Source organism: Halichoerus grypus, chromosome 9 (assembly GCF_964656455.1).
Source record: "Halichoerus grypus chromosome 9, mHalGry1.hap1.1, whole genome shotgun sequence".
NCBI lineage: Eukaryota > Metazoa > Chordata > Mammalia > Carnivora > Phocidae > Halichoerus > Halichoerus grypus.
The window spans coordinates 102,485,572-102,509,591 of NC_135720.1; the positions used below are offsets into that span (position 1 = coordinate 102,485,572).

The 24,020-nt window shown below is 44.5% G+C and overlaps 1 protein-coding gene across 9 annotated transcripts in view; it reads left to right on the top strand.

Moving 5' to 3' along the window:
- Positions 1 to 24,020, top strand: part of ADGRF5 (adhesion G protein-coupled receptor F5) — a 101,712-nt gene that overhangs the window by 45,115 nt on the left and 32,577 nt on the right. For 4 of the 9 annotated variants that reach the window (XM_078055268.1, XM_078055267.1, XM_036111985.2 and 1 more), the window contains 7 exons: positions 2,928 to 3,050; positions 9,827 to 9,881; positions 18,442 to 18,612; positions 20,509 to 20,685; positions 20,818 to 20,927; positions 22,211 to 22,269; positions 23,342 to 23,484. In XM_078055268.1, the coding sequence (XP_077911394.1) occupies positions 2,952 to 3,050; positions 9,827 to 9,881; positions 18,442 to 18,612; positions 20,509 to 20,685; positions 20,818 to 20,927; positions 22,211 to 22,269; positions 23,342 to 23,484 (814 nt within the window). In that variant the 5' untranslated portion in view covers positions 2,928 to 2,951. Of the gene's footprint in view, positions 1 to 273; positions 389 to 2,927; positions 3,051 to 9,826; positions 9,882 to 18,441; positions 18,613 to 20,508; positions 20,686 to 20,817; positions 20,928 to 22,210; positions 22,270 to 23,341; positions 23,485 to 24,020 lie in introns of those variants that run through there. The other 5 variants (XM_078055266.1, XM_036111924.2, XM_078055264.1 and 2 more) reach the window with 3 other exon arrangements.

Genomic DNA, 24,020 nt, shown 5'->3' on the forward strand with positions numbered 1-24,020 from the left:
GGCCTGATGGAGGGTTTCCAGGAGAGCAGTTGATTTGGAGCACTGGTGGTACCTAAGATCCAGGAGAACAGTTCCCTGGTCTGTTTCAGGCCAGGTTCACAATGGCGGTCCTGACGCATAATCACTCTGCAAGAGAATATCATTATAAGACTGCTTCAAGGAAGCCAGACCCCCACCCTGCAAATGCCGTGCTGCTGGGAATCCTGAGGACTTATTCCTGGCATATGATGTCAGGACGCTTGATTTCCCTCTCCCTGTCTTCTAACTTCACAGACAGGAAAATAGAGCCAGAGAAGATCCGGAAGTTGCTCATCACCCCGGGGTTTGTACTGTGCATGAGATCATATTTCCCAGCTTTTTCTAAGACACAGCTGGCTCATTCATGCTGGTGAGTTTTAGTAGAGAATATCTACGATTTAAAATTTAAAAAGAGAAAGAAATTGAGAACGACATCAGATAATTTTCTTTCTTCTCTGCCTGTTTGTCTCTGTGTTTCTTGGCAGTTGTCTGCCATTTAATCCAGGAATGCAGAGTGAATATGAACTTTGAGGGGATTTACAATTAAAGGGACCCTCCTGAAGATATATTGCCTTGAATCTGGGGTTCTACTCCCTGCCTTTAATTGGGTGAATTTGGATTTTTTTTTTCACCATTAGCCAAGTTAAACAGCCTCCATTGGCTCCTCATGGATGAGAATAGCTGGGAGCTGAGGGTTAATGAAAGATTACTGATATAGGTAAAGGCAGTTTGTCTTCAGGTATCTCCCAAAATGTAGGAACCCCAAAAGCTGCACTGATCTCAGCTGGTATCACTGTTCTGATTGGCCAGGCCAAAGGTATGACAAAACAAACTGGTTGTCAAATATTTTTAATATTACCTTTCCATCAACATGGTAGCATTCTTCTTTCAAGTGGAGAACCCACCCTTACCCTTACTGTGGAAGCAATGACTGGGTCCCTGTTCTCATTCTCCTGCATCCAGAGAACATTCCCTTCCCCACAGTGGGGTTCCTGCTACATCTCTATTGACTTGTGAGTTTGTTGTCACTAAGCAGGTCAACAGAGAGAAGAGTGTTAATTTCATCAAGAACTGTCCCTAGGGAAGCTGCAGGAAGATGGAGACAGTGGGCAGTATTGGCCATTGGCCTAGATACCAAAAGGACCAGACGTGGCCATTTGGGGACATTATAATTCTTGCTAATTCTGACCCCAAGGCCACCACTGGGAAATGGTGGAAAGGATATAGAGTTAGCTCTAGTCCCTCTAACACCTGGGTCCCTCCCTGGCTGTCACAGGTCAAGGGAGGCTCATTAACCATTCAGTTACTACATCTCATCCCCTAGATTAACTGCCTCTATCTGGAAGCAGCTAGTCGAGTGCACTAAGGTGGGGTCTGAAAAGGTTAAATTCTCTCCTAAGTACCCAATTCATCCCAAGAGCACTTGTTATCACCAGGCTCAGTCTGCTCAATATCCGCAAAAGCCTGTTCCCTTTGAACAAAGAATCGGTTGCTACGATTGCCCTACGGCAGATGCATCTGGTTGGGATATCTATTCTCGTAACCCAAATTGCAAAGCATTTTCCAAAAGCCATTGAGTTGCAGAATTTTAAAAATGTATTTTGATTGCCAGATCTGCAAATTGGGTCAGTTTTCCAGGGCCTTATGCTTCCCTTTTTTCCACTGGGGAAGAGAAAAAGAAGGCAGCCAGCAGCTGGTGATTGGAACACAATTCTCCCTGGCATGTAAGTCTTGGCTACCGTCTGTGTGTTATCCTGGCCACGGTCCCCTGGCATTCGCTGCAACGCCTGGGCCGAGGCCTGCCCTTCCTGATGGCTGCCCTCTGAATTCCACTAACAACCAGCATGAAACACTGCAGCTTGCACCCCTGTGGCTCTTCATGGTTTTTAATCATCTGAGCTTTAGGAAAGTCTGTGAGAAAATAAGAAGAGGTGTAACTATCCCCGTTTCTCAGATGGGGAATATCGGGCTCAGTGAAGATACGTGACTTACCCAAGGATACACAGCTTATGGTGATCTTGGATCTTAATCTGTATCTTCTGCCTCTTGATCTACTACTCTTTTCACAAAAACTCACGGCCGTAAAAAAGTCAGTGAGGAAAGGAATCTGTATGAAGTGGTTTGTCTGGGTCCCCAGACCCAAGTGGGTTGGAATGATGCAATCTGATACTCGACTTTTTAAATGCAGCAATGATTAATCGAGTCACCAAAAAACTTCATCTTAATCACCCAGCATTATAAAGAGGTAGCTATCAAAAATCAGTGCATAAGATGGGACACATTATATGAATATTCCATGTTATGCACTCTGTTACTATAAAAGACTATAAAATACAACATATTTTTATGACTAAGTCCAGGATTTTTCATACTAATGAGTCATAGCCCATTAATATGCATCATAAAGTCAATTTTAATGGGTTGTTACCAGAATTCGAAACAAAAATAGGGTAAGATAGGATAGGATCGAATTGAAAAAATCAGAATGTGACGTATGTAGCAAAGGTAAGTATTGTCCTCTGAATCCTTCTGTTTATTTATTATGTGTACTGCATCACGATGTTTGAAGTATTTCTTGCTCAGTGGTCTTTCTCTTTTTCCTGCTCTGCCCCCTCCCCTCTTTCTCCTTTCTCTTTCGTTCCCTCTCTACTTCTCTAAGTATATAGGAAAGGTACCCAAACATCTGCTACCTTTGTCCTCCGTTCAGGGCCGTCCCCAACCCCCATCCTTCCCGACCTGATCCTTTACTCAGCCCCAGGTCTGGAGCAGAGACCGTTCTCTATAGTGGATACCTTCATGCTCCTTCCGTTCTCCTCTTTTTGTCGTGTGACCTTCGAAACGAGGTTTGCTAGTTCTCTCTATGTTTGATAAACAGATTCTATCTCTAAACTATCATATTTACATTTCAGGCAAAGCAACTCAATCCTAAAGAAATGAAATCCCCAACGAGAACCACACTGTGCTTCATTATTGTGATTTATTTTTCCCAAGCTACATTGAACTTGAATTTAGAGTCTATTGTTCATCCCTTGGTGAGTACACCCATGTCTGCTATATTTTTCCTTGTCAAATTTTTCTGATTTCCTGGGAATGTCACAGACAGAAATTGCTTTAAAAAATTTTTTTAGGGCCTTTGAGAAAATGTTGCAAATGTGGGGGAGGGGGTGAACATATATGGATATCAGTGTGTCTACCGGGCTACCACTTAGCATACTCTGACATCAGTGGTGGTCAAGGGAACATCCCCCAGCCTCCCTCCTTAACTAAATGGCCACCTTTAAGTCTGAAACTCCACTCTGAAGCTGACAATAATGACTAAAAGGCAGATTGTGAGGACTGGGCAGGACGCGCGTTCTCAAAGGATTCATTTAAACTTGAGCTTCAGGGAGCGCCTGGGTGGCTCAGTGGTTAAGCGTCTGCCTTTGGCTCGGGTCATGATCCCAGAGTCCCGGGATCGAGCCTGCTCCCTGCTCAGCAGAGAGTTGGCTTCTCCCTCTCCCACTCCCCCCTGCTTGTGTTCCCTTTCTCGCTGTCTCTCTGTCAAATAAATAAGTAAATAAATAAAAATAAGTAAACTTGAGCATCAGACTAGAACACATTTCAGAAGGTGTGTGTGTGTGTGTGTGTGTGTCACAATCACAGACTGATAAAGTTCAAGGTGCTATAGATGTCATTTAAACTTTTTGCTGACAGATTATAAGATGGTTTTGTTTTGGCTTTGGGAAGTTCATAGGAGATTAGCTTAACGAAAGAGGGTGATAAATACTCCCTTACTCCTTATAAGAATTATTACTTATTCTTTCCTGGGGCCGCCCCAGGCACCAGAGACAGGGCATGTTCCTGGTTATGAAATCTTGGGAAACTGATGGAATCCTGTGTCTCCGTTTCTTCATTTGCAGAATGATGATAATAGTACTGATTTCCTGATTGCTAGGAGAATTAGATCAGTTAATATTTGTGAGACGCCTTAGAATAGTGCCTGGCACACAAGTTTTTTGCTATTATTATTTATTTGTCCCACTGTAATGGCATCTTTTGCTACCAATTTTTAAAAAAGATATCTTAAGTGCTATTTTATTCTGTCACTATTATTAGTGCTTTACTGGTACTTTTTGGCATTATAGAATGTCACTTTTTGCTCTGCTTTGTACTTTTTAATTTCAATTCTTTGTCATCTATTCCAAGGATCAATCCTGGTTTTTTTTGTAAGATATTTATTTATTTACTTACTTATTTAGAGCGCGAGCAGGGGGAGGGACAAAGGGAGAGGGAGAGAGAATCTCAAGCAGACACTGCACTCAGTCCCGACTCGGGGCTCGATCTCATGACCCTGAGATCATGACCTGAGCAGAGACCAAGAGTCCGACGCTCAATGGACTGAGCCACACAGACGCCTCCAATCCTGTTTTTATATTTGTGTTTGCCTGATCTTTGTTCGTTGTTTTTTGTTTAGGCTTTAATGTAGCACTTTGTGTTAATGGTTTTCTTATAAACAACATGTGCTTGAAGTTTTTTTTTTCTTTTAAACCAAACCTGAGTAAATCTGACTTTGATTAGGGGAGCATAAATGTATTCACATTTAATGTCATATATAAGAAGCTTGATCTTACTTTCAGGATTTTCTTTTATGACTTCATGCACTTCCTTCCTCTTTTCTGTTTTCGTATCTTTCATTTGACCTCGGTTTTCTTTGTCTTTTTCATTATTTCTCTCATGACTTGGGAGCTATATACCGTGTGTCTCTTCTCCCAAACTCCAGTGTGGGCTTCACCTTGTGTGACCATATGTGGCAGCTTGCTCAGATACATAGGAGAGAAACACACTTCCTGTGAATCCACAGGGTCGGTGTAGAGCTCTAGTTACTCAGGCCTGTGGGGTGAAAGCCTGAGCATGAGATGATCTCAGCGGTGGGGTCGGCTGCACCTCTGTTCCAGACATGGCTGCAACTGTGCCCCCGCTATGCTGGTGTGGTCCTCCCTGTGGTGGCCCTTACAAAGCCCTTCCATCTGCCTGGGGCAGAGGCTGGTCCAGGGATAAACCAGTGACTTCCCAAAGCTGCTGGTGGAGTTCAGACTCCATCTTCCTGGAAACTCCCACCACAACCCCAAAGGGCCCCACTTTTCCTCTCTAGATCTGCCTTTGAGATACACTATCTTCATACAACCCAAAGACGGAAGACCCCCTCATTAGAGAGATGAACTTGAACCTGCCTCATCAGCTTATCCTGCCCTAAGCTGCTGCTCAGTTCCCAAGGCTGACCTTCTACCGTTTTAAATGCAACATGTGGTAATGAGCTTTTAAAAACTGTGGTAAACATGCACACAATTTACCATCTTAACCATTTTTAAGTATAGAGTTCAGTAGTCTTAAATAGATCCACATTACCGTACAACCCATCTGCAGAACTTTCTCACCTTGCAAAACTGAAAATCAGGGGCGCCTGGGTGGCTCAGTTGGTTTAGCGTCTGCCTTTGGCTCAGGTCATGATCCCAGGGTCCTGGGATCGAGCCCCACATCAGGCTCCCTGCTCAGCGGTGAGCCTGCTTCTCCCTCTCCTCCCTGCTTGTGCCCTCTCTCACTATCCCTGTCGCTGTCTCTCTCTCACAAATAAATAAATAAAATCTTTAAAAAAATTCCTGAAAATCAATACCTATTGAACAACAACTTCTCATTTCTCCCTTCCCTCAACTCCTGGCAACCTCTATTCTACTTTCTCTTTATGACTTCGACTACTTTAAGTCCCTCATATAAGTAGAATCATACAGTGTTTGCCCTTACATGACTGATTTCACTTAGCATAATGTCCTAAAAATTTACCTATGTGGTAATAGGCATGAGAATTTCCTTCCTTTCTTAAGTCTGAATAATGATCCATTGTACATATATCCCACGTTTTGTTTATCCATTATCCATTCATGGACACTTGGGTTGCTTTCTAGACTATTCTGAATAATGATGCAGCTCTGAGCATGCACGCACAAATATAGGTGATGGGCTTTAAAAGTGTGGTAATGTAGCTTCTCAAACTTCAGTGTGTGCATTAACCCATCTGCACACCGTATTAAGATGCAGATTTCAACTCAGGAAATCTGGGGTGGGGCCTAGATGTGGCCTTTCTGACAGGCTGCCCTTGTTCTTGCTCCAGTGATGGCTCTTTGAGCGGCAAGGCTGTGGACCCTCAACCTCAGCATCATGGCTGAGTCTGAAGCCCGGCTCTGTTAGCCTTGGAAATTTCTTCATCAAGTTTCTTCATCTCCCTGACCCTGTCTCCTCTACATACTATGAGAATAAATAGTATCTCCTTCACTGGTTTGTCGTGAGGGTTAGACGTTCTCATACACGAACGTACGCACAGTGACTAGCACAGAGCAAGAACTTCGTATTTGGGGAGTTACTTTCACTGTGCTAGTACAAATAAACCTGGGTTAGTACGCCTTTGTGAGGAGACATCCTGCCGAGAGCTTTGCTGAGACAATTATCTAACTGGAGGCAAAGATGGTAAATTGGGGATTCCAAGAAAAAGAGGAGTGAATGACAGGGCCTTGGTGAGGAGGAGTGATCTGGCAACCTCCACGGGCCTTCCGTGACCACCTTGCTTGTCATCCTGTTCCCTGGGATTATGTTTTCTACCCATAAAATGCCACCTCTCATTCCTGATGGATTGTCCATGCCCACCTCAGGCCCCCTCTCCACCCCCCATACACAATTATTTGAAAGTCATCATGTCCAAAAGGTGGGGCATTTCCTGGAATTGGTGACCTTGGGTCTTCCAGCTGAGACTTGGCCATAAGGAAATCCCCTTTGGACAGAGGTGGCCATTGTCCTCAGCTACTCATCTGGGTACCTCTACGTGGACAGGTAGAGGGAGGCCCCCTGGAGTTTCTGTTTTCTTGTCTGAAGTACATACTTCATTTGGCAAGACCTATGCTCCCCTGTGAGTTCTCCTCAGCACCCAATGTTTAAGAGAAAAGGCAAGTGCCAGAGTCACAAAGGTCCCTGAACCGAGGTCACATGAGGACTCAGAAGGGCAAGGATGGCCTCTGGTGAGCCCCGCGCTGGCTGGACACACACCACTGCCAGAAACTGTCCAAGCCTCTGGTGTGCCTCAGGACATTACCTTCCATAATGTAAGACACTGAGCCTGAGAGTGAGTGAATGACTTTTCCAACTACGAAGCAGAGGAGGTGCTGGGATTTGGGGCTGGGTAAGACTCTAGCATTTGCCTTGTTGAACTCCAGGCCCCATGACCTGGCAGCCCCTCTTTTTGTACCTTCTCAAATCTGGCAGGGCCAAGGGTATTCACCATCATCACCACCACCACTAGGGAACTCATCAGAGACTTGATCACTTTCAGTGTTTTTCCTCCATTTTCCCCAAAGGTTGCAGGGCTTAAAATAAACAAATAGGTTATTCTCACAAGAAGATGTGCATCCTTGCTGGACAACAGGGGCACTAGGTGATAGAGCTGCAGGAGTGCACTTTGCAGAGATGTCCCCTGACACTGACAGATAATCACCATCAGGATGCAGAAAATAGCTAAAAAGTAGCATTTCTCGAAAGATGGCCTCATGTTCAAAAGGCGGTGAAGAGTGGATGGAGAAGCCTTCCTGGTGGCTCCCCCACTCCCTGCCCCCGGCCCCCAGGGAGGATGGATGCAGCAATGCAGCGGAAGACCCTTTCCTTCTGCCTAGGCACAGAGCCAAAGCAGGCTCCAGGGGAAGCTGGATAGGAACAAGCCCTATGCATTGACTTTGCTCCTTCTTGGTTCCTGTGTATTTAAATATGGCTAAAATAAGCCCACTGCAAACAAAATAGCATCTGGGCTTCTAAAATTCCAATCATCATGCATCATTCCTCTCTTTGTTTCTTCAGGAACATTTATGAACTGTCAGGTACACGGCCCCTCCACAGATTCTTATGGCTGTAAAAACTGTCATCGAAAGGAAGGAGGGGATAGGAGGAGGCAACAGAGAAAGAGAAAGGGTGCTGGGTAAGAGACACTGGGGCCCTGAGACAGACCCAGTTTCCTGGGGTATCTCCTGATAAGATCACTCCTTGCCTGTATGGACAAGTGCAGACTCTAGAGCCAGGCTAACTGAGTCTGAGTCCTGGTTCTGCCCTTAAAGGCTGTGTGAGCTTAGACAAGTCATTTAACTTCTCTGCAACTGTGCTTTCTCATCAGTGAAATGTGGGTAATAATAGTGTCTATGTCTTAGACAGTCATGAGGATTAAATATCTAAGCACACATCAAGTACTTAACAGTGCCTGGCACAGAGGTATTGGATATCTCTCAAGAATTATTATTTTGGGGGCTCCTGGTTGGCTCAGTCGATTAAGCGTCTGCCTTTGGCTCAGGTCATGATCCCAGGGTCCTGGGATCGAGTCCTGCATCGGGGGTCTCTGCTCAGCAGGGAGCCTGCTTCTCCCTCTCCCTCTGCCACTACCCCCTGCTTGTGCACTGTTTCTCTCAAATAAATAAATAAATAAAATTCTTAAAAAGAGAATTATTATTTTTATCATCGTTATGTTGAGAGATAACTAGAAACTAATGGTAGACATCACAGATGGTAGAACGAGCTCAGACTCAGGTGGTGTTCATAAGTATTTTTGGAGTTCGTGGTAAGGGACACACCCCAAAGGGTAGGGGATATCTGGCTCTTCTACTGAACCTCGAAGGGAGTTTGCATTGAGAAGCACATCCTAGCAGAGATGAGCTAGGAAGCCCAGGTCAGGTCAAGGTCTGGTTACCAGCTGCAGAATTGGCAGTGATCCTAATAGCAAAGCCAGTCAAAGTCAGTTCTTAAAGAAGTTGCATGATACCAGGAGAAGAGCTTCATAGAGACAAAGTAAATGGCAGTGTGTGGACAAAGCGGTCCATGTGAATGGTGCCCCTAGAACAGTGTGATGCTTGGTCCCAGAATAGCACTTACTATGTTACCAGAATATTCTCAGTGCTTTACATTTGTTAATCATTTGATCTTTCTGACAACCTCGTGAGGTAGCCCATTTTTATCCCTACATTATAGATGAGTGCTGAAGCACAGAGAGGTTAAATAACTTGCCCCAGGTCACACAGCCATTTTATAGCAGAGCTAGGATTTGAACTCAATGCCTGCAGAGTCCTTGCTCTTAACTATTATCCTATATGATACAATTCAACTTTATTAGAGACTATGTGTCACATGACAGTTCATTTAATTCTCATAAACGTTCTATGGGGCCACTAATATTATTCTATTTTACTGAAAAGAGAACTGAGGCTCAGAGAGAAGTTCCTGAAGGTCACATAGTTTGTACCCAGCCCTGTACCCAGGCAGTCCGACTCTAGAGCTAGCTCTCACAGCCCCTGCCACAGGAAGCAGCAATAGAACCATCCAGGAGAAAAAGGACCAAAGGAGGAGAAAATGATTTCTAAGCATGCACAATCTAAACAGCTAATGCAGCAGAAAGATTGGGGTGGGGACAGGCTGAGTGCTTGTCTAAAAGGTCACTGGAATGACTCAGTCTGAGGCAGAGAGCACAAGTTAAGAACACCATAATTATTTGTATTTCTTGACCTGACTCAAACTGCAGGAACTTGCAGAGACCCAGATATGGTGATCTAGGGTTTGGCTGCTGGGTCTAGAGAGTGGTCTCTAAAACATGAACACCAGTGCACATTATAGAGTACCTGCCATCCACAGGGCACGATGGTGCTCACTGGGATCCGAAGCCCTCAGCTCAGCTCTGACATTTCGGGGCATGTGAGCAGAAAGCCATGGAGAAAAGCATCTCTAACGCTGACAGTTTCCTAAAACATTCTTTCAGATTCTCCGTGAACATGAACCAGCAGGGAAGGAGCTACTAAGGCAAAAACGAGAAGGTATGTAACCTCTTTGCTTGGCAGTTTCTTCTAGCAAGTCTGATCAAATGACATTTGCTGTAACTTTTCAAACCCTGCGATCCACGTAATTCAGTCTCCAGGTGCATCAAGGTTTGATTTCTAGAAGTAATTACAAGGGAACTCCATTCCCTACTCTACCTAGTAACATTCGGTGGATCTTAGCAACACATTAGCCCCTCACTTCCCCCCTCACCTCTCTCCACAGATCCCGAAGAGTCTGTTCCCAATGGCTCTCTCCTCAGCTCCCTACTTCCTCATGGTAACCTTTCAAAAACACCAACCTGATTCCACTATTTCCTTGCATAAAATCTTTTACGGGCTCCCAGTTGCCTTGGAGAGAAATCTGAGCACCTGCTCGAGTCTTACCAGACGCTGCATGATCTTCCCAATTGTTCCCCTTCTGTTTCCTTTCACATGGTCGCTGCCCCACCCACCACCCCACTTTGTTGTCTGGGGGACTCCAACCTAAGTCTCCATTCACTCTGACTCCTGCCATGTAAGGCTTTCCATTGATGCCCCAGACAGGGAGGGGTTGCTTCTCTGGGTTCCCACTGCCCTTGTTACATTCCCAGAGCATAAGATTTGTCTCAATGCATTATAATTATTTTACTTCCTGTTTGTCATCCCCAGGAGACAGGAGTTCTCTCGAGCCCTCTTCATCCCTATAGCCTGGCATCGAGCCCAATTTCTCAGTAAATGAGTGAACAAATAAAGAGAGTGTATGTCCCTGTCATAGCTGCCCCTTTGTGAGTTGAGGATACGTTCCTATCGCGAAAAGTCCTCTGCCTTAGTGTGTGTACCAACTCTGGAGAAGGTAGAACTTCTTAACCTTTAGGATTATGACTGAATCATGTCTAAGCGTGCCGTGGCTTGGTCTGTTCAGTTTTGTGGTCCACAAGAGTCAAGAAGCTGCCAAAGATAGCGGGCTTTCCCTGAGGCCAGCATAAACATGTCCATCCATTAGAGCCTTCCAGAAGGGCAACCAGCTCCAACTTTGCCCATTGCTTGAAATGACAATTTGATCATATTTTATTGAGGTCTCAAAATGTTCATTGGAAGGTCATACTTTCATTTTTTTCTTCTTTTGCCTTTCTTTTCTTTCTTTTCTGCTTTAGCTTTGTTTTATATCCTTATAGACCCTCACTCTCCCACTCCCCTCCTTCCCTGAAGCGATCTGAAGCACAAAGACAGCACTTTCCATGCTTTTAAACAAGCATCAGGACATCGACTCCAGTCCCTGAGTCCTCTTGCAGGCTGTGATAGGAACAGAGCTGGAGATGTCCCTGTTCGGTATTCTGAAAGACTTTTCTTTTTAAAATCAGACTATTTGTGGGTGAGTTCTAGCTCCAGGCTTCTGCCAGGCTCTTGCTGGCCTCAGGCTTCCAGCTTCCTCAGGGACAGTTGGTGACTGTACAGTTGTAAAAGGAACGTCTTCCTGTCCTTCCAGGCCCGGCTGCTTATGACCCGTGGTGACATTGTTAGAGGTTAGCCTTTGGGAAGGAAACCACTTCTACATCTAAGGATTTGACACTCCAAAATTTTCCAGATGTGCTTTCATTAAAAACAATCATAATGATGATAAATTACCATAAAAACCTGTTTTCCATTTATTATACACAGTCCTCTGTGCTCTTGGCCTCTGGAGTCATTTTGGAAGTGTTAATGACTCAAGCCATCACCTTCAGAAGATGGATTGGCTTTGGTACTTTTACAAAATCACCAAAGAAATGGCCATGGAAAGAGCCAGGCGCTAGACCACACAGAGCTGGGATGTGAGTTGCAATAGACAGCGCCGCTCTCCAGGAAAGCCGTGAAAGAAACCAACAGAAGAGTTACCTTCAGCAGATGTCTTACGGAGGTGTCTGTGTTCTGCTCACTGTATTAGTTAAGTGAGGCGATAGGATTAAGCTTTGATTTTCAGGGTGATATCTCCTTTCACATATATATTCATCCCCTCCTTCTGGGGACTTAATGCCAGAAAGGGACAAAGTTTCCAAGAGAAAGAGGATTCTCAAAAGGAATGTCCTTTTGAGACACTGGATCAGATCTTTAGGGTTTGGGATCGAATCATCTTTAAAAGTAGGGTCAACACTCATTTATGCTCAGAGCACTTATGGACTTCTTCCTAAGTTACTTTGGTCAGCTATATAGCTTCACTGGGCCCTTGGTACACACACACGTACATATATGTATATTATACATATATCACATACATATCACACGCACAGACACAGACATACATATGCATACAAATATATATATGAGTTATTACTTTACAAGGTTGTAAAGATTAAATAACATTATGTATATATTATTTAATTGTTATTAGGGTTATCTAGAGGTTTATGTGATTTTGGGTTTTTTTTTTAAATTAGAAACACAGATTTATTTATAAAAATAACATTGCATTTGAAAGAGCCTGAAATATCACGGGTACAGAGAAAGTCCCATATAACCACTGAAGGCAGGAGGAGGAATGCCATAAGATGCAAGTTAGTGTTTTTGGAAAACTATTTCAGAATTCTATTGGGGAAGAGAAGTCTGCACAAAAACCCAGAAGCCAGAGGCCAGAATCAGGGTGGATCTGCCAGTTAGAACAGAGAGGCTTCTGGGGAGCAGAGGGAAATAAGAATGGGACAGAGCATCCAGTTATGTCCCGATTACACTAGGAGTTGGATTCTCGATCATCTGAAAGGCTGGCACAGAGGAGGAACTGATGGAAACCGTCTGAAGTGGCCGAATGAAGAAGTCAGCGCTCGGGAGTCCAGCGAGGAGGCTCAGCAGCGTGGACCATCACTGGCCCTGGCCCCTCGAGGGAAATAGGAAAGGAGAAAGGGGAACACTTGTGAAAGATATTACGAGAAGTGGATCAAAAGGACTTGGAGACAGCTTTGACGTGGGGTGAAGGGTAGCAGTGATCCTTGTGACACTCTGTGAGCTCACAGACCTGGGCGTCTGGGGGATGTGGAGACCAGAGGTAGAACCCGGAGTTGGAATGGAAATCTTATCTTGGAGGTTTGCCAATAAACTCCAAATTTAGTCTTAAGGGTAATCTTCCTAGGGGAGTGAGAGCAGAAGTTTCTTATTGGTTAGCAGTAACTCAAATGTGTTCTCTAGGTCACTTTGTGAAGTTGTCCATGCCAGGTTTCCGAGCTTCGTTGGGAATGTTCTTGGGCCCTGGGCGGAAAAGTCCCCATGGGTTCTTCTTTGGCTTCAAAAGGAATGGCTGATAGCAGACATATTTTCGAGAAAGGGAGATCCGGGTGTCCTATCCTTGTGCTGGAGGCGCTTAATGTTCATACTTACCTAGTGAGAGAATTGGGTTGTTGGCTGCCAGTGTGGGGATCTCGATCTTTCTGCAGAACTGGCAGCCTCAGCGTGTGCTGGCCCTTTTTCATCCAGGTCCAGGAAATGCTGTGCATTTTCCAGGTTGAGGAACAGATTTGGGGGTTTTTGCGGCCTTAATCTTCCTTATGATAGCATGTGGCATTTAGTGTACTAAGCAGGTGGAGATGATAGCCGAGAAAGATGACAAGGTGCTCTCAGCCTGGTGTCTGGGTTTGGTTTTAGGGTTGACCTTCCGTGTGTTGGGAGTGCTTCTTGCTTTTAATTTCTGATCAGTGTGGCGTGTCTGTTTAACCATCTCAAAGGTGAGACCTGATTGGAACAGCATTAGCTTTTCTTGACCTACCAGCAGACATCTGCATGTCATATAACCATCACATTTATCATAATTCATATTCTTATTTCTACCTGCTATTTCAGACTGGTTACTATAAGCTAGACAATTTGCTAGGGGTCTCCACATCAACTTCCTAGCATCAGTTCTGCAAAAAATATATTACCGCTGTTTTACAGATGGCAAAGTGTGGCTCACAAGGTTAAATGGCTTGCCCAGGAAAGAAGGTATTCCACCCCACCTCGCTCTGGCTCCAGAGTCCATGCTCGTGGTGCAGAGTTCTAGTTTTCAACACGTGTTTCTGGCTCTTGCCCGTGAGATTCCAGTCCGTGATTATTAGAACAGCTTTGTAGGGTAAAGAGTAAGGAGCACTGCCTTCATCTTAGCAGGAAAAGAATTTTATATGGGACTGACTCTGATGACTTGGGTATATGACAAACTAGTAGAATTGATTACTTTCTCCAGACTTTACAGCCCAGTGTTCCATGACACACTGTGCCGCCCATGCTCCCCTCCATTGACACCTGCCAGTGAGCCCCAGCCTGGGGTTCTGGTAGTTCTCCCCTTGCCTGAACACGATCCTCTGACTATCTGCTGACAATGGTACAATAGGATACAGCTGCTGCTGTCAAATTTCTACCTACTAGAACATACTAAGAAACAAGCGGAAGAACAGGCATCTTTTTTTTTTTTTTTTTTTTACACATACAAATGTTTATTAGCAAACAGGAACTAAGACAGTTTTGCAACTTAGAACAGGCATCTTTTAATATTTACCTGCTACAGGACTAAGGGTGAGAACAACAGAGCCAAATCTTCAGTGATAAAGAAGCCTTGTCCCTTTGGGGCAACAGAAAAATCACATCAACCTCATTTGTCTTGCGTGAAGTCAGCAGGCTTCGTTCTTTTGCAGGTGGGAGATTAATTTACACATAGACTTAGGCTCCAACTTCTGAGAAGCCAAAGTTCCCATTAGAGTGGCCCGGCAAAAATAAGATTGTTTGCTTAAATAACTGTGCTTAAGACCCAGAACTACTTGTCTCAGTTTGTGGCCAACTTTCCAGAAATGTCTTTTTAAGATAAGCGCAGTGTGGCGGGCAGCGATTTCTGGGAAAGGAGAGGGGAAATCCTGGCTGGTCTGTGTCTCTGGGCCTGCCTATAGGCTCCATCCGTGACACGGATGACACCTGGAATGTGCTGGGGGCACCGGTGAGTCAGAAAAGTTCAGGCAAACAACACCAGGCCACAGGAGCCCGAGAAAAAGCAAACACGTTAAACTCTGGAATCAGATGGTCCGGAGGCAGCCGAGGAGGAGCACGGAAGGGCCTCTTGGGGACACATTCGCACAGAGGTGCGAAAACCTCCCTCTGTTCCTCCTGAGTCCCTTGTAGCCTGGAGCAAGACCAGGAACATCATTCTCCCCAGCTCTGAAGTCCTCGGATTTGGCAGAGGCCAGGCGAGCAGGATTTGGGCATTTTTTATCCCAAACTGTGGGCGGAGTGTGCCTCTGGTCCCATCCACAGGCGGGTCACACTGACACCCGAGTAGCTGAGCTACTTTCCTTAAAGTCAGACCCTCGCCCTGCGGCCGTACAGGGACGGGAGGCCCAGTGACAGCTCCGTGTGTCTTGCCTGTGGGGCTGAGACACTGGAGACGAGAAGGAATGACCCGGCTCAGGAGGGGCATCTTCTTGCCGTTCCTCCGACGAGCTGTGGAAATCCGCTGTCTCAGGGCTTTTGTGCTTATTTTCTCTTCCTGGGGGAGTAGTCCCCGAATATCCACAGGGCAACTCCTCATTTCATTTGCATCTTTGCTCAGCTTTTACTGCTTTAGAAAGGTCTTGTCTAACCATTCTACAAAAAAATCCCACTCTACCCTCAACATGCCTGCAGCTCTGTTTTCTTACCCTGCTTTATTGTCTCCATGCCCTTCAGAACTGCCCGACACTGAAGTTTCAACTTACTTTTATCTCCCGCATGAAGATGGACGATCCATGGAAGTAGAGCTTTGCCTCTTTTATTTACCCCATGTCCCCAGCACCTGGCACAGTGCCTCAATAAACAGTAAAGTTACTGTGAATCAATAAATCAATAAATGAAGGCACAAGTGAATAAACCTAGCAAGACAATGTCAAAATCCATGAGTGCCATGGATTTTCTTCTCTAGTAGAGGTCCCACACCCATACCAGTCTCTAGGGAGAAGTGTCGTTCAGGTGGAAGGTTATTCTGAAACTTCTTTAGAAGTTGAAAAACATAAAAGGTAGATGAGGGGAAGAGGTTCTTGGAGGCTGGTACTTTCATTACAGTTGCACAAATCCCCTAGAAGAGAATTTGTTAAAGTCACAGGAAGTGATGTTACGTATGTTAAGCTTTTGGCTCAGCTCCTTGTAAGGTCTCACCGGAAGGACCGCCTTGGTTTCAGTGGGGAATGAGGACATTGGTGAATCACCATGTGCTTCCCAGGCACATGTTTGTCCTGCAATTATGTCTGAAAAGAACACAGAGAAGTGGGCTCAGAGATGAGCAGTAGGAATGGCGCTCAGGCAGGGGCGGATGCCATGCTGGGGTCAGAACCTGGGATGCAAAAATGCAGATGATGAAGTGGGGGACGTGGGATTGTTATTGACTTCACTCTTCTAAAAAGCCCTACCGTCTAGGATATCCTGTTTACATTCATGGGAGGAGATAGACTGCCTACGGCAAAGAGAATCTTGGAGCTGAATCTGCTGGAGGGTATAAGCATGGCTGCATTAATTTTCAGGAAAAAGAATGTGCTCCAAGGCAGACATTCCTTGTAAATATCATGCAGCCACCCTCCTCACAAATATTCCCAGCAGGCCCCATACCGTGTCTAGAGTTAGGATCACATAGAGTAAGATTAACAGTTCTTCCAGGAAGCTTGTTTTCATCACAGAATCATTGGAGAATCAGAAAGAAAACAGGAAATTTGAGGCATTGCCATGGTATCATGACAGACTGTGCTTCTGCACTGGGTTTTAAAAGTCACTTTGTTCTACTTGTAATTACATTTTTATAAGCAGGAAATATACCTTAAGATATATTCTTAATTTTAAGAAAATTGGCAAAGACTTTTTTTTCACAGTTTGAGTTAATTGCAGCAAGTTGAATGATGCATGTCAGAATGAAATAATTCTCAGAAAGATTGATGAATAAAACCAACCTTCTAAGACATAGTTTATCACTATAAGTAAACAGATATTACAGCTTTCTACAACAAAAATTTATTCATTGGCATTTCCCATCACAAACTTACTCTATTTTAGTGCTTCTCATCAATATTCCTTGGGAAATTTTAAACAAATCTGGCAATATTGTGGGAAAATTCTTTGTCCTTTTAGAAAACAGACCTAGAATTTTAATTTATGGCAAAATATACATCATACTTCCAGATTTGACTTAAATTTTAAAATAATAGTTTTGTAGGTATTCACTAACCTTTTCCTTATTTGACTGACAAGATAGAATAAGCCACAACTTGTCTTCTCAATTCATCTGTGTAACAAATTCTCCTAGTCTTTGAAGGTTCATCACGAGCTATGAAACTAGCCCTTGGCTTCTGCTCCTGTTATGTATTTCAGCCAAGAATGAGCCAAAGATTCTGGCAGTGACAGAAAGGTGAATGTATAGCCCCCTCAGGAGGGTCACAATTTTAAAAAGAACTGATTGGGCACACATTTATTATGTGGTGAGCTCCATGCCAGATGTAGTAAAGCCATGAGAACTGAAAGAAATAGTTCCTGCCCTTGAGAAGCTTACAACTAGTGAACCAGACATGATGTAATACAGAAAACTATGAAAGAATATTCTGGTATGTATATTGTCTGGCTTGCCTGTGGTGGGTATGTGTTGAACATCAAATGCATCTAGGACGCCAGACAGTCAATCAGCCTGGAGACAATTTGGAAAGGCAATGAAGAGCTGGAGATTTGTGAATTTTGCTTTCATTGAGTACCTATCATGTTCTGGACACCAGAGATACACAGTAAGAACTAAGAGCCCATGCTGTGTGCGTAGGCGAAGAGCAAAAGGGAATTAACTGGATGACTTTTCCCAGAGGTCTTCAAGCCATGCAGAGTACAGATCTCAAAATGCACGCATGTCAAGTGAATGGTGTTGGAAACACACTGACTCATTCCTCTGAGTCAGGACCATGGCTTTATTGTTTAGACTGTTGCCAAGGTCCCCCTGCTAGGTCTCCCTGCTTCTATTCTTGCCCCTTCCGGTCCAGTTTCAACACAGCAATCCTTGACCTTGGACACCAAGGAGGGTGAGAGAACGGAGAGGAAGGACAAGTCTTGAACTTATCCTGTGAATCTCTCAAATGGCCAGAGACCACTACACTGAGACCAGACAAATCGGTTGCCTTCCTCCATTAAATGGTAAAGTTATGGGGCACCTGGGTGGCGCAGTTGGTTAAGCATCCAACTCTTGGTCTCGGCTCAGATCCTGAGATCAAGGTCCTGAGATCGAGCCCTGTATCAGGCTCTGCACTCAACTCGGAGTCTGTTTAAGATTTTTTCTCTCTCTCTCTCCCTTTCTCTATGCCCCTCACCCCCACTTTCTCTCTCTCTCTCTCAAATAAATAAATAAATCTTTAAAAGTAAATAAATAAATAAATAAATAGTAAAGTCATAGAGAGGGAACACCATGAAGGGGATGTTTGGTGGTATAAACTGACAAACTTCTTTTTCTCTAAAAAGGTTCCTTAGAAATCCCTTAAGGCTGACATGTCCAGCATTCACATAGTCCTGTTACTGCCTTTAAATGTTGAGCTGTCCGCCATGGTCCCTCTCTGCCACCCACAGTGAGTTCTCACAGCTTCCTGTGCTTTCCTTTCAGTAGCCTCAAGTAGCCCAGCAGCTGAAGAGTACATCGTTGATGTGGAGATCAGTTTTGAAAATGCCTCCTTCCTGGAGCCTATCAAAGCTTACTTGCACAGCCTCAGTTTCCCAATTCAATGGAATAGCACTGACCAAGCCACCAACATTTTAAACATTGAGGTGACAACAGGTGAGTCAAAGACCCATTGCTTCAGAACAGAGGGTGGGGTGTATCAAGAGAAAGGCTGTCTGCACTCCTTACTATTAGAGCAGATTGTACTTAGTCGGCAAGTGAAATGACCCAAAAAGGCCTGAGGTATGACTTTATGACTTCATAGCATTCCAGAATGAAGCCCCTATTGGCAAACTCTGCAGCCAGTTTCCTTATTTCAAATGGTGGCCAAATGTTTGCTTGGTGGTTTGTGTATTGGTTGTCACAAAATATGTCCCAAGATACTGCCAGATCCTTCATGACCAACTATGGGGTTCCATTCCTCTAGGTAATCAGTGGGTACAGCAAGGACTGGTTCAGGTATTAGTAAGTGGCAAGTTCCCTTCATTCTGGCATCATAGGTCAAGAAATAGGAACCAGGTACATGCCTGGATTGGAAGCAAGACATAATATAGAAACCCCCAGGCTATGGGATTGGACTTTCTGGTCACTGCCTCCCTTTTGAGGTTATGCTAGGTGTCCTACTTCTCAGACACCATCACCTGGGAAGCTATAATAGGGGACTTCCCCCTTGTCCTAAACAAAGTTATTGTCTTGCAGGCACTAACAGATGTTGGATTTTATGATTCTAAAATGGAGGCAAGCATAAAATTCTTGTTTTTCAAAAATTTTTTTGAATTCTCAAATTTCAAATAGTCATCAATATCATCTATGCATTCCAATTTTTTATTCTTAATATACGCTAGCAGAACCTGAAATGGTTGCTTCATAGCTCCTTTTGGGTGCCACTTCCCGCCAGTGCTGAAGAACAGAACTGCATCAGTGTTCATGGATTCAGTAGAGCTTGGGTGTCCCTCCTATTTTGGGAACAGTGATTTGATGGCTTTCCTTTGGGTAGTCATTCTGTGGGCCTTTGTCTAGGAGCTGATTCTTAGAATAGACAGCTCCCAGTGTTATGACTTTGATTGAATTTTAGGAATAAATTCAAAACACTCTGTTTTCAGAGCATTTTCCAATGTCCCCAATGGGATTAGCGACTGTTTTGGTTGTTCACCTTTGACTAGAAATGTAAAAGGCACAGTCGTATTTGTACTCTGTATTTGTTATCTTTTGCTGCTTAACAAATTAGCCCAAAACTTAGCATCTTAAAACAATAAACATTTATTGTATCATATAGTTTCTGAAGGCCAGAAATTCAGGAGGAGCTTATCTGGGTGGCTCAGGCTCAGGTTATATGAGGTTGTAGCCAAGCTGTCAGCCAGAGTGGCAATCCTCTGAAGGCTCGACTGGGGCTGGAAAATCCACTTTGAAGCCCACTCATGTGGTTGTTGGCAGGACTCAGCTCCTTAGTAGCTGTTGGGCAGAGACTTTTGTTCCTCACCATGTCAGTCTCTCCATGACATGTCCTTATGCAGGGGCAGCTGGCTGCCCCCATAGCAAATGATGAAAGAGAAGGAGAGAGAGAGAGAGAGATCACAGAGGAAAGCCAGTGTCTTTTATATCCTAATCTCAGAGATGATATATCATCACTTCTGCCATATTCTGTTGGTCACACAGACTAAGCCTAGTACAGTATGAGAGGGAGTTACAAAAGGGTGTCAATACTCAGAAACGGGGTGGACAGGGGCCATCCTGGAAACTGGCTACCATACACTTCATTTCCAGGAATCTGTTCATCATGGTATCATTGTAGGCATCCCCTAAGATAGTCAAAGCCATCATCCTTTAGGTGGCCGTGCCTGATAGCATGGTGAGGCATAATGGGAATCACGTGAATCTCATGTAATACTATTGAACTTCCCAGAGGGCAATATGGAGTCAAGTTAGGATTTTCTGCAAGTATAAATACTTACAGTCTATAAATGTAAAGGTGGTGACCACCTTCTCTCTCCTTGCTGTTCTGGTTAATGCTAGTCTGCAGACCTACTGGGAATGAAATCTGGTGCTCCTGTGAGACAGGCTACAGGTGGCCTCGGGAAAAGTGCCTCCAAAATCTCACTTGTCAAGAGCATGACAGTGTCCCTGCAGGGCATCACTGTGGTTGCCTTAAAGGACTACCTCCCAAGGGACCTTTCTGCCAGCTCCAAGGAGGTAAATAACTGTTTATTAAATGTTTCTTTGTTGAGTGGCTATTTGATATCAACTCAAGCAAATGTTTCTCTGTCCTGTGTGTATTCACTTGCTAACATGAGATTTTAAAATGTTGCCCTGCGTTTTTTTCAGCAGATGTTACCCTAAGAATGTCAGTCAGACTCAATGTGGGCTTTCAAGAAGACCTCAAGAACACTTCCTCTGCTCTCTATAGGTCCTACAAGACTGACTTGGAAACAGCGGTAGGTTTTGGCCCCAGGAACCTCTTAACCAACAAGCTTTGGGCTGAACTGAATCTGTTGCATTTACAGTGGATAAATTGCTTGGATTTGTCAGAATTTATGAATGTGGACATTAAAATTATTCCCATACCTCTGGGATGATGAATTAAGAAGTACTCAAATCAAACAGTGTTCGGGGGATGATTTGACATCATCTTGACCTATAGGAGGAACTTCTTCCCAGGGTAGAATTGATTCAGAGAAGATTTGGTGGCATCAACTCACTGAATCCTATTCAAAGGTCCAAGAACCTGGTCTAGAAGTGCCTGATGGTGCATTTCTATTTGTTTTCACAAACCGCCTGGAGGAAGCCCCTAACATCTTTTGGGCAGATCAGCCTAAGGCTGGTACTGAGGGTTTCAGACCATTCTATATTAAAGGTACCGACGCATTCTCACTTACGACAGATTTAAATTTACTCATCTAAAAATAAAGAATATCCCCTGGGTGTTAATTGTGTGCCAGACACTATTCTAAGTGCTTTACATTGGATTAATTTATCTGAGCCTAAATGCTTTGCTCAAATTAACTCATTTGGAGTAGAGCTTCCCAATCGGTGCTACAAATTATTACAGGTGGGTTGAAATAATGACTTCCCTTAGTTTTCTGGGCAGCCAAGCCCCTGCCTCAGGCCAGGAGCGCCTCCACTTACCCTTCTATACCACAGAAATTGTTTTCATTTCCATGGGTGCCATGCTGAAATGCTGAAGAGCTCTTGGACATCTGATTTGCATATCTGGCATGTAATAGTTCTGCACGGCACGAGAAGCTTCCACACACACACACACACACACACACACACAGCACACTCAATTATATACCTTGGAGGAAAGAGAGAATGGCGTATTAATCTCTGGATCCCACCCATCCACGTACCTGGCACAGTGCTCTGCACCCACAGTGCTTTGCGTATAACATCTGCCTGCAGATGTGACTTGAATCAAAATAAGTCTCCTGTGGCTTGGTATTCAGAGAAACCTCCCCATTTTCTTTGCTAGGCATCTCCTTGAGTAAAATTTTTTGCACATGTAATCTGGTGTTTGCTTCTTGGAGAACCCAGCCTGCAATAGGCAGACAGGAATTACTTCTTCAAAGATCTGCCTGTGCCAGCACTATTAAAATATATAGGAGAAGGGTTTGGCTGGGGTCATAAAGAACATGTGCTTTTTACTTGGCTTTAAATCTTTTGACTTATCTCTCACCGGACCTTGATACGATGACACTTGTCTTACTTTGTTTTCCAGTTCTGGAAAGGTTACAGTACTTTACCAGGCTTCAAATTGGTGACTGTGACAGGGTTCAGGTAAGAAGCTGTAATCGGGGGGCGCCTGGGTGGCTCAGTTGGTTAAGCATCTGCCTTTGGCTCAGGTCATGATCCCAGGGTCCTGGGATCAAGCCCCGCATCGGGCTCCCTGCTCTGCAGGAAGCCAGCTTCTCCCTCTCCTTCTTCCACTCCCCCTGCTTGTGCTCTCGCTCTCTCTCTCCCAAATAAATAAACAAAATCTTGAAAAAAAAAAAAGAAAAAGAAGCTGTAATCGGGTCATTTATACCCAATGGCAGAGACCAATATGTTAGAGAAGGAGAAAAAGCCCATTAGGGGGTCATCATGTGGGCACACAGCAGGAACACTTTGGTAGAAGTGAAGACAATACCAGGTTGCTGGGGCTTAAAGAGGGAGACAATGCTGAGAACAGAAACTTGCTCCCTAGAGATGTACCTACTTAGATGGAAAGTGAGCAAAAGCCTTGTGTTTATTCTGTGCATGCAAGAATTTTGCAAACAGATACGGGGTAAGTTTGCAGTCTGGCGAGTTCTGAGATACAAAAATGAAATAATGTCATGCATGATGCCTTTATTCAAGAAGAGTCGTCCGCCAGCCGCAAGCACACAGTTGCACGCTGCTGTGTGGACGGTTCCCCCTGGAGTTGGGCACTGTGGCGGCCGTGAGCGGGTTAGCACAGGGTTTCAAAAAGTTAGTTGCCAATTTTACGAATAAAGAATGTTCAGAGAAACATTCAGACTTTTGGCTTCCCTTGACATTCAGTGTATCTGGTACCCCTGGGCCAGCATGGCCGTGTGACAACAGTCTCTGTGTTGTGCCTGCCACCCTATGACCAGCTTCTGTGATTCACTCCACTCATTCCTGTCTGGCTGTTTTGTTCATTTATGTCGCCTGTCTGCAGCCGTTTGAGTGTGTGAGCCCTGCCTCGGGCTTTCAACTAGAGCTTAATAACAGGTTGATTAGAGTGAACCGTTGAAGATAGGACTGCCCAGGCTGTTCCTGCCGTTTTGTTTCTCCCATGCAAATACACCATAAGGATCTAGACTCTTCCAGGTCAGTCACTGCCTTACTGAACTGAGTGGTCTCCATCCAGGCCCGGAAGTGTGGTTGTGACATATGAGGTCAAGACGACAACACCATCACCCGAATTAATGCGTAAAGCAAACGAGCAAGTAATGCAGAACCTTAATCAGACCTACAAAATGGACTACAGCTCCTTTCAAGCAGTTACTAGCAGTAAGTAGGACATCTGCTCATTTTTCCTGTACATGGATTTTATTTAGATAAAGTAATGGTATTTATCATTATGCTTAAAACTAGGAAATTCCATTACAATGTCCTCCATGGACAGAGTGTCTTGTTCCTGACACAGAGACTTATGTGCGCACCGCCCCCTCCCCATCTGAGGCGCCAGTGCACAGCCTCCCAACCAGGCTAATGTCACTACAGTTGGGAGGGGGCGTTGCAGGGGAGAGAGATTTGACCAGAGGGTCACAGAGCCATCTGGGTTTATGGATTCTTAATAAAAAATTAGAAGGCCCCAAACATCCAAAAACTAACATTGTGGTGGGGGTTGGGATATTCATGAAATGCATTGATATTAAACCATTGATAATGTTATTTTAGAGCAGTAGTTCTCGAAGTGTGGCCCCCAGACCAACGGCATTAGCACCACCTGGAAAGTTGTTAGAAAGATAGATTCTTAGGGCCAGGCCACCCCAGACCCATCGCCCCAGGGCGATCGGTGTTTCAACAAGCCCTCCAGGTGGTTC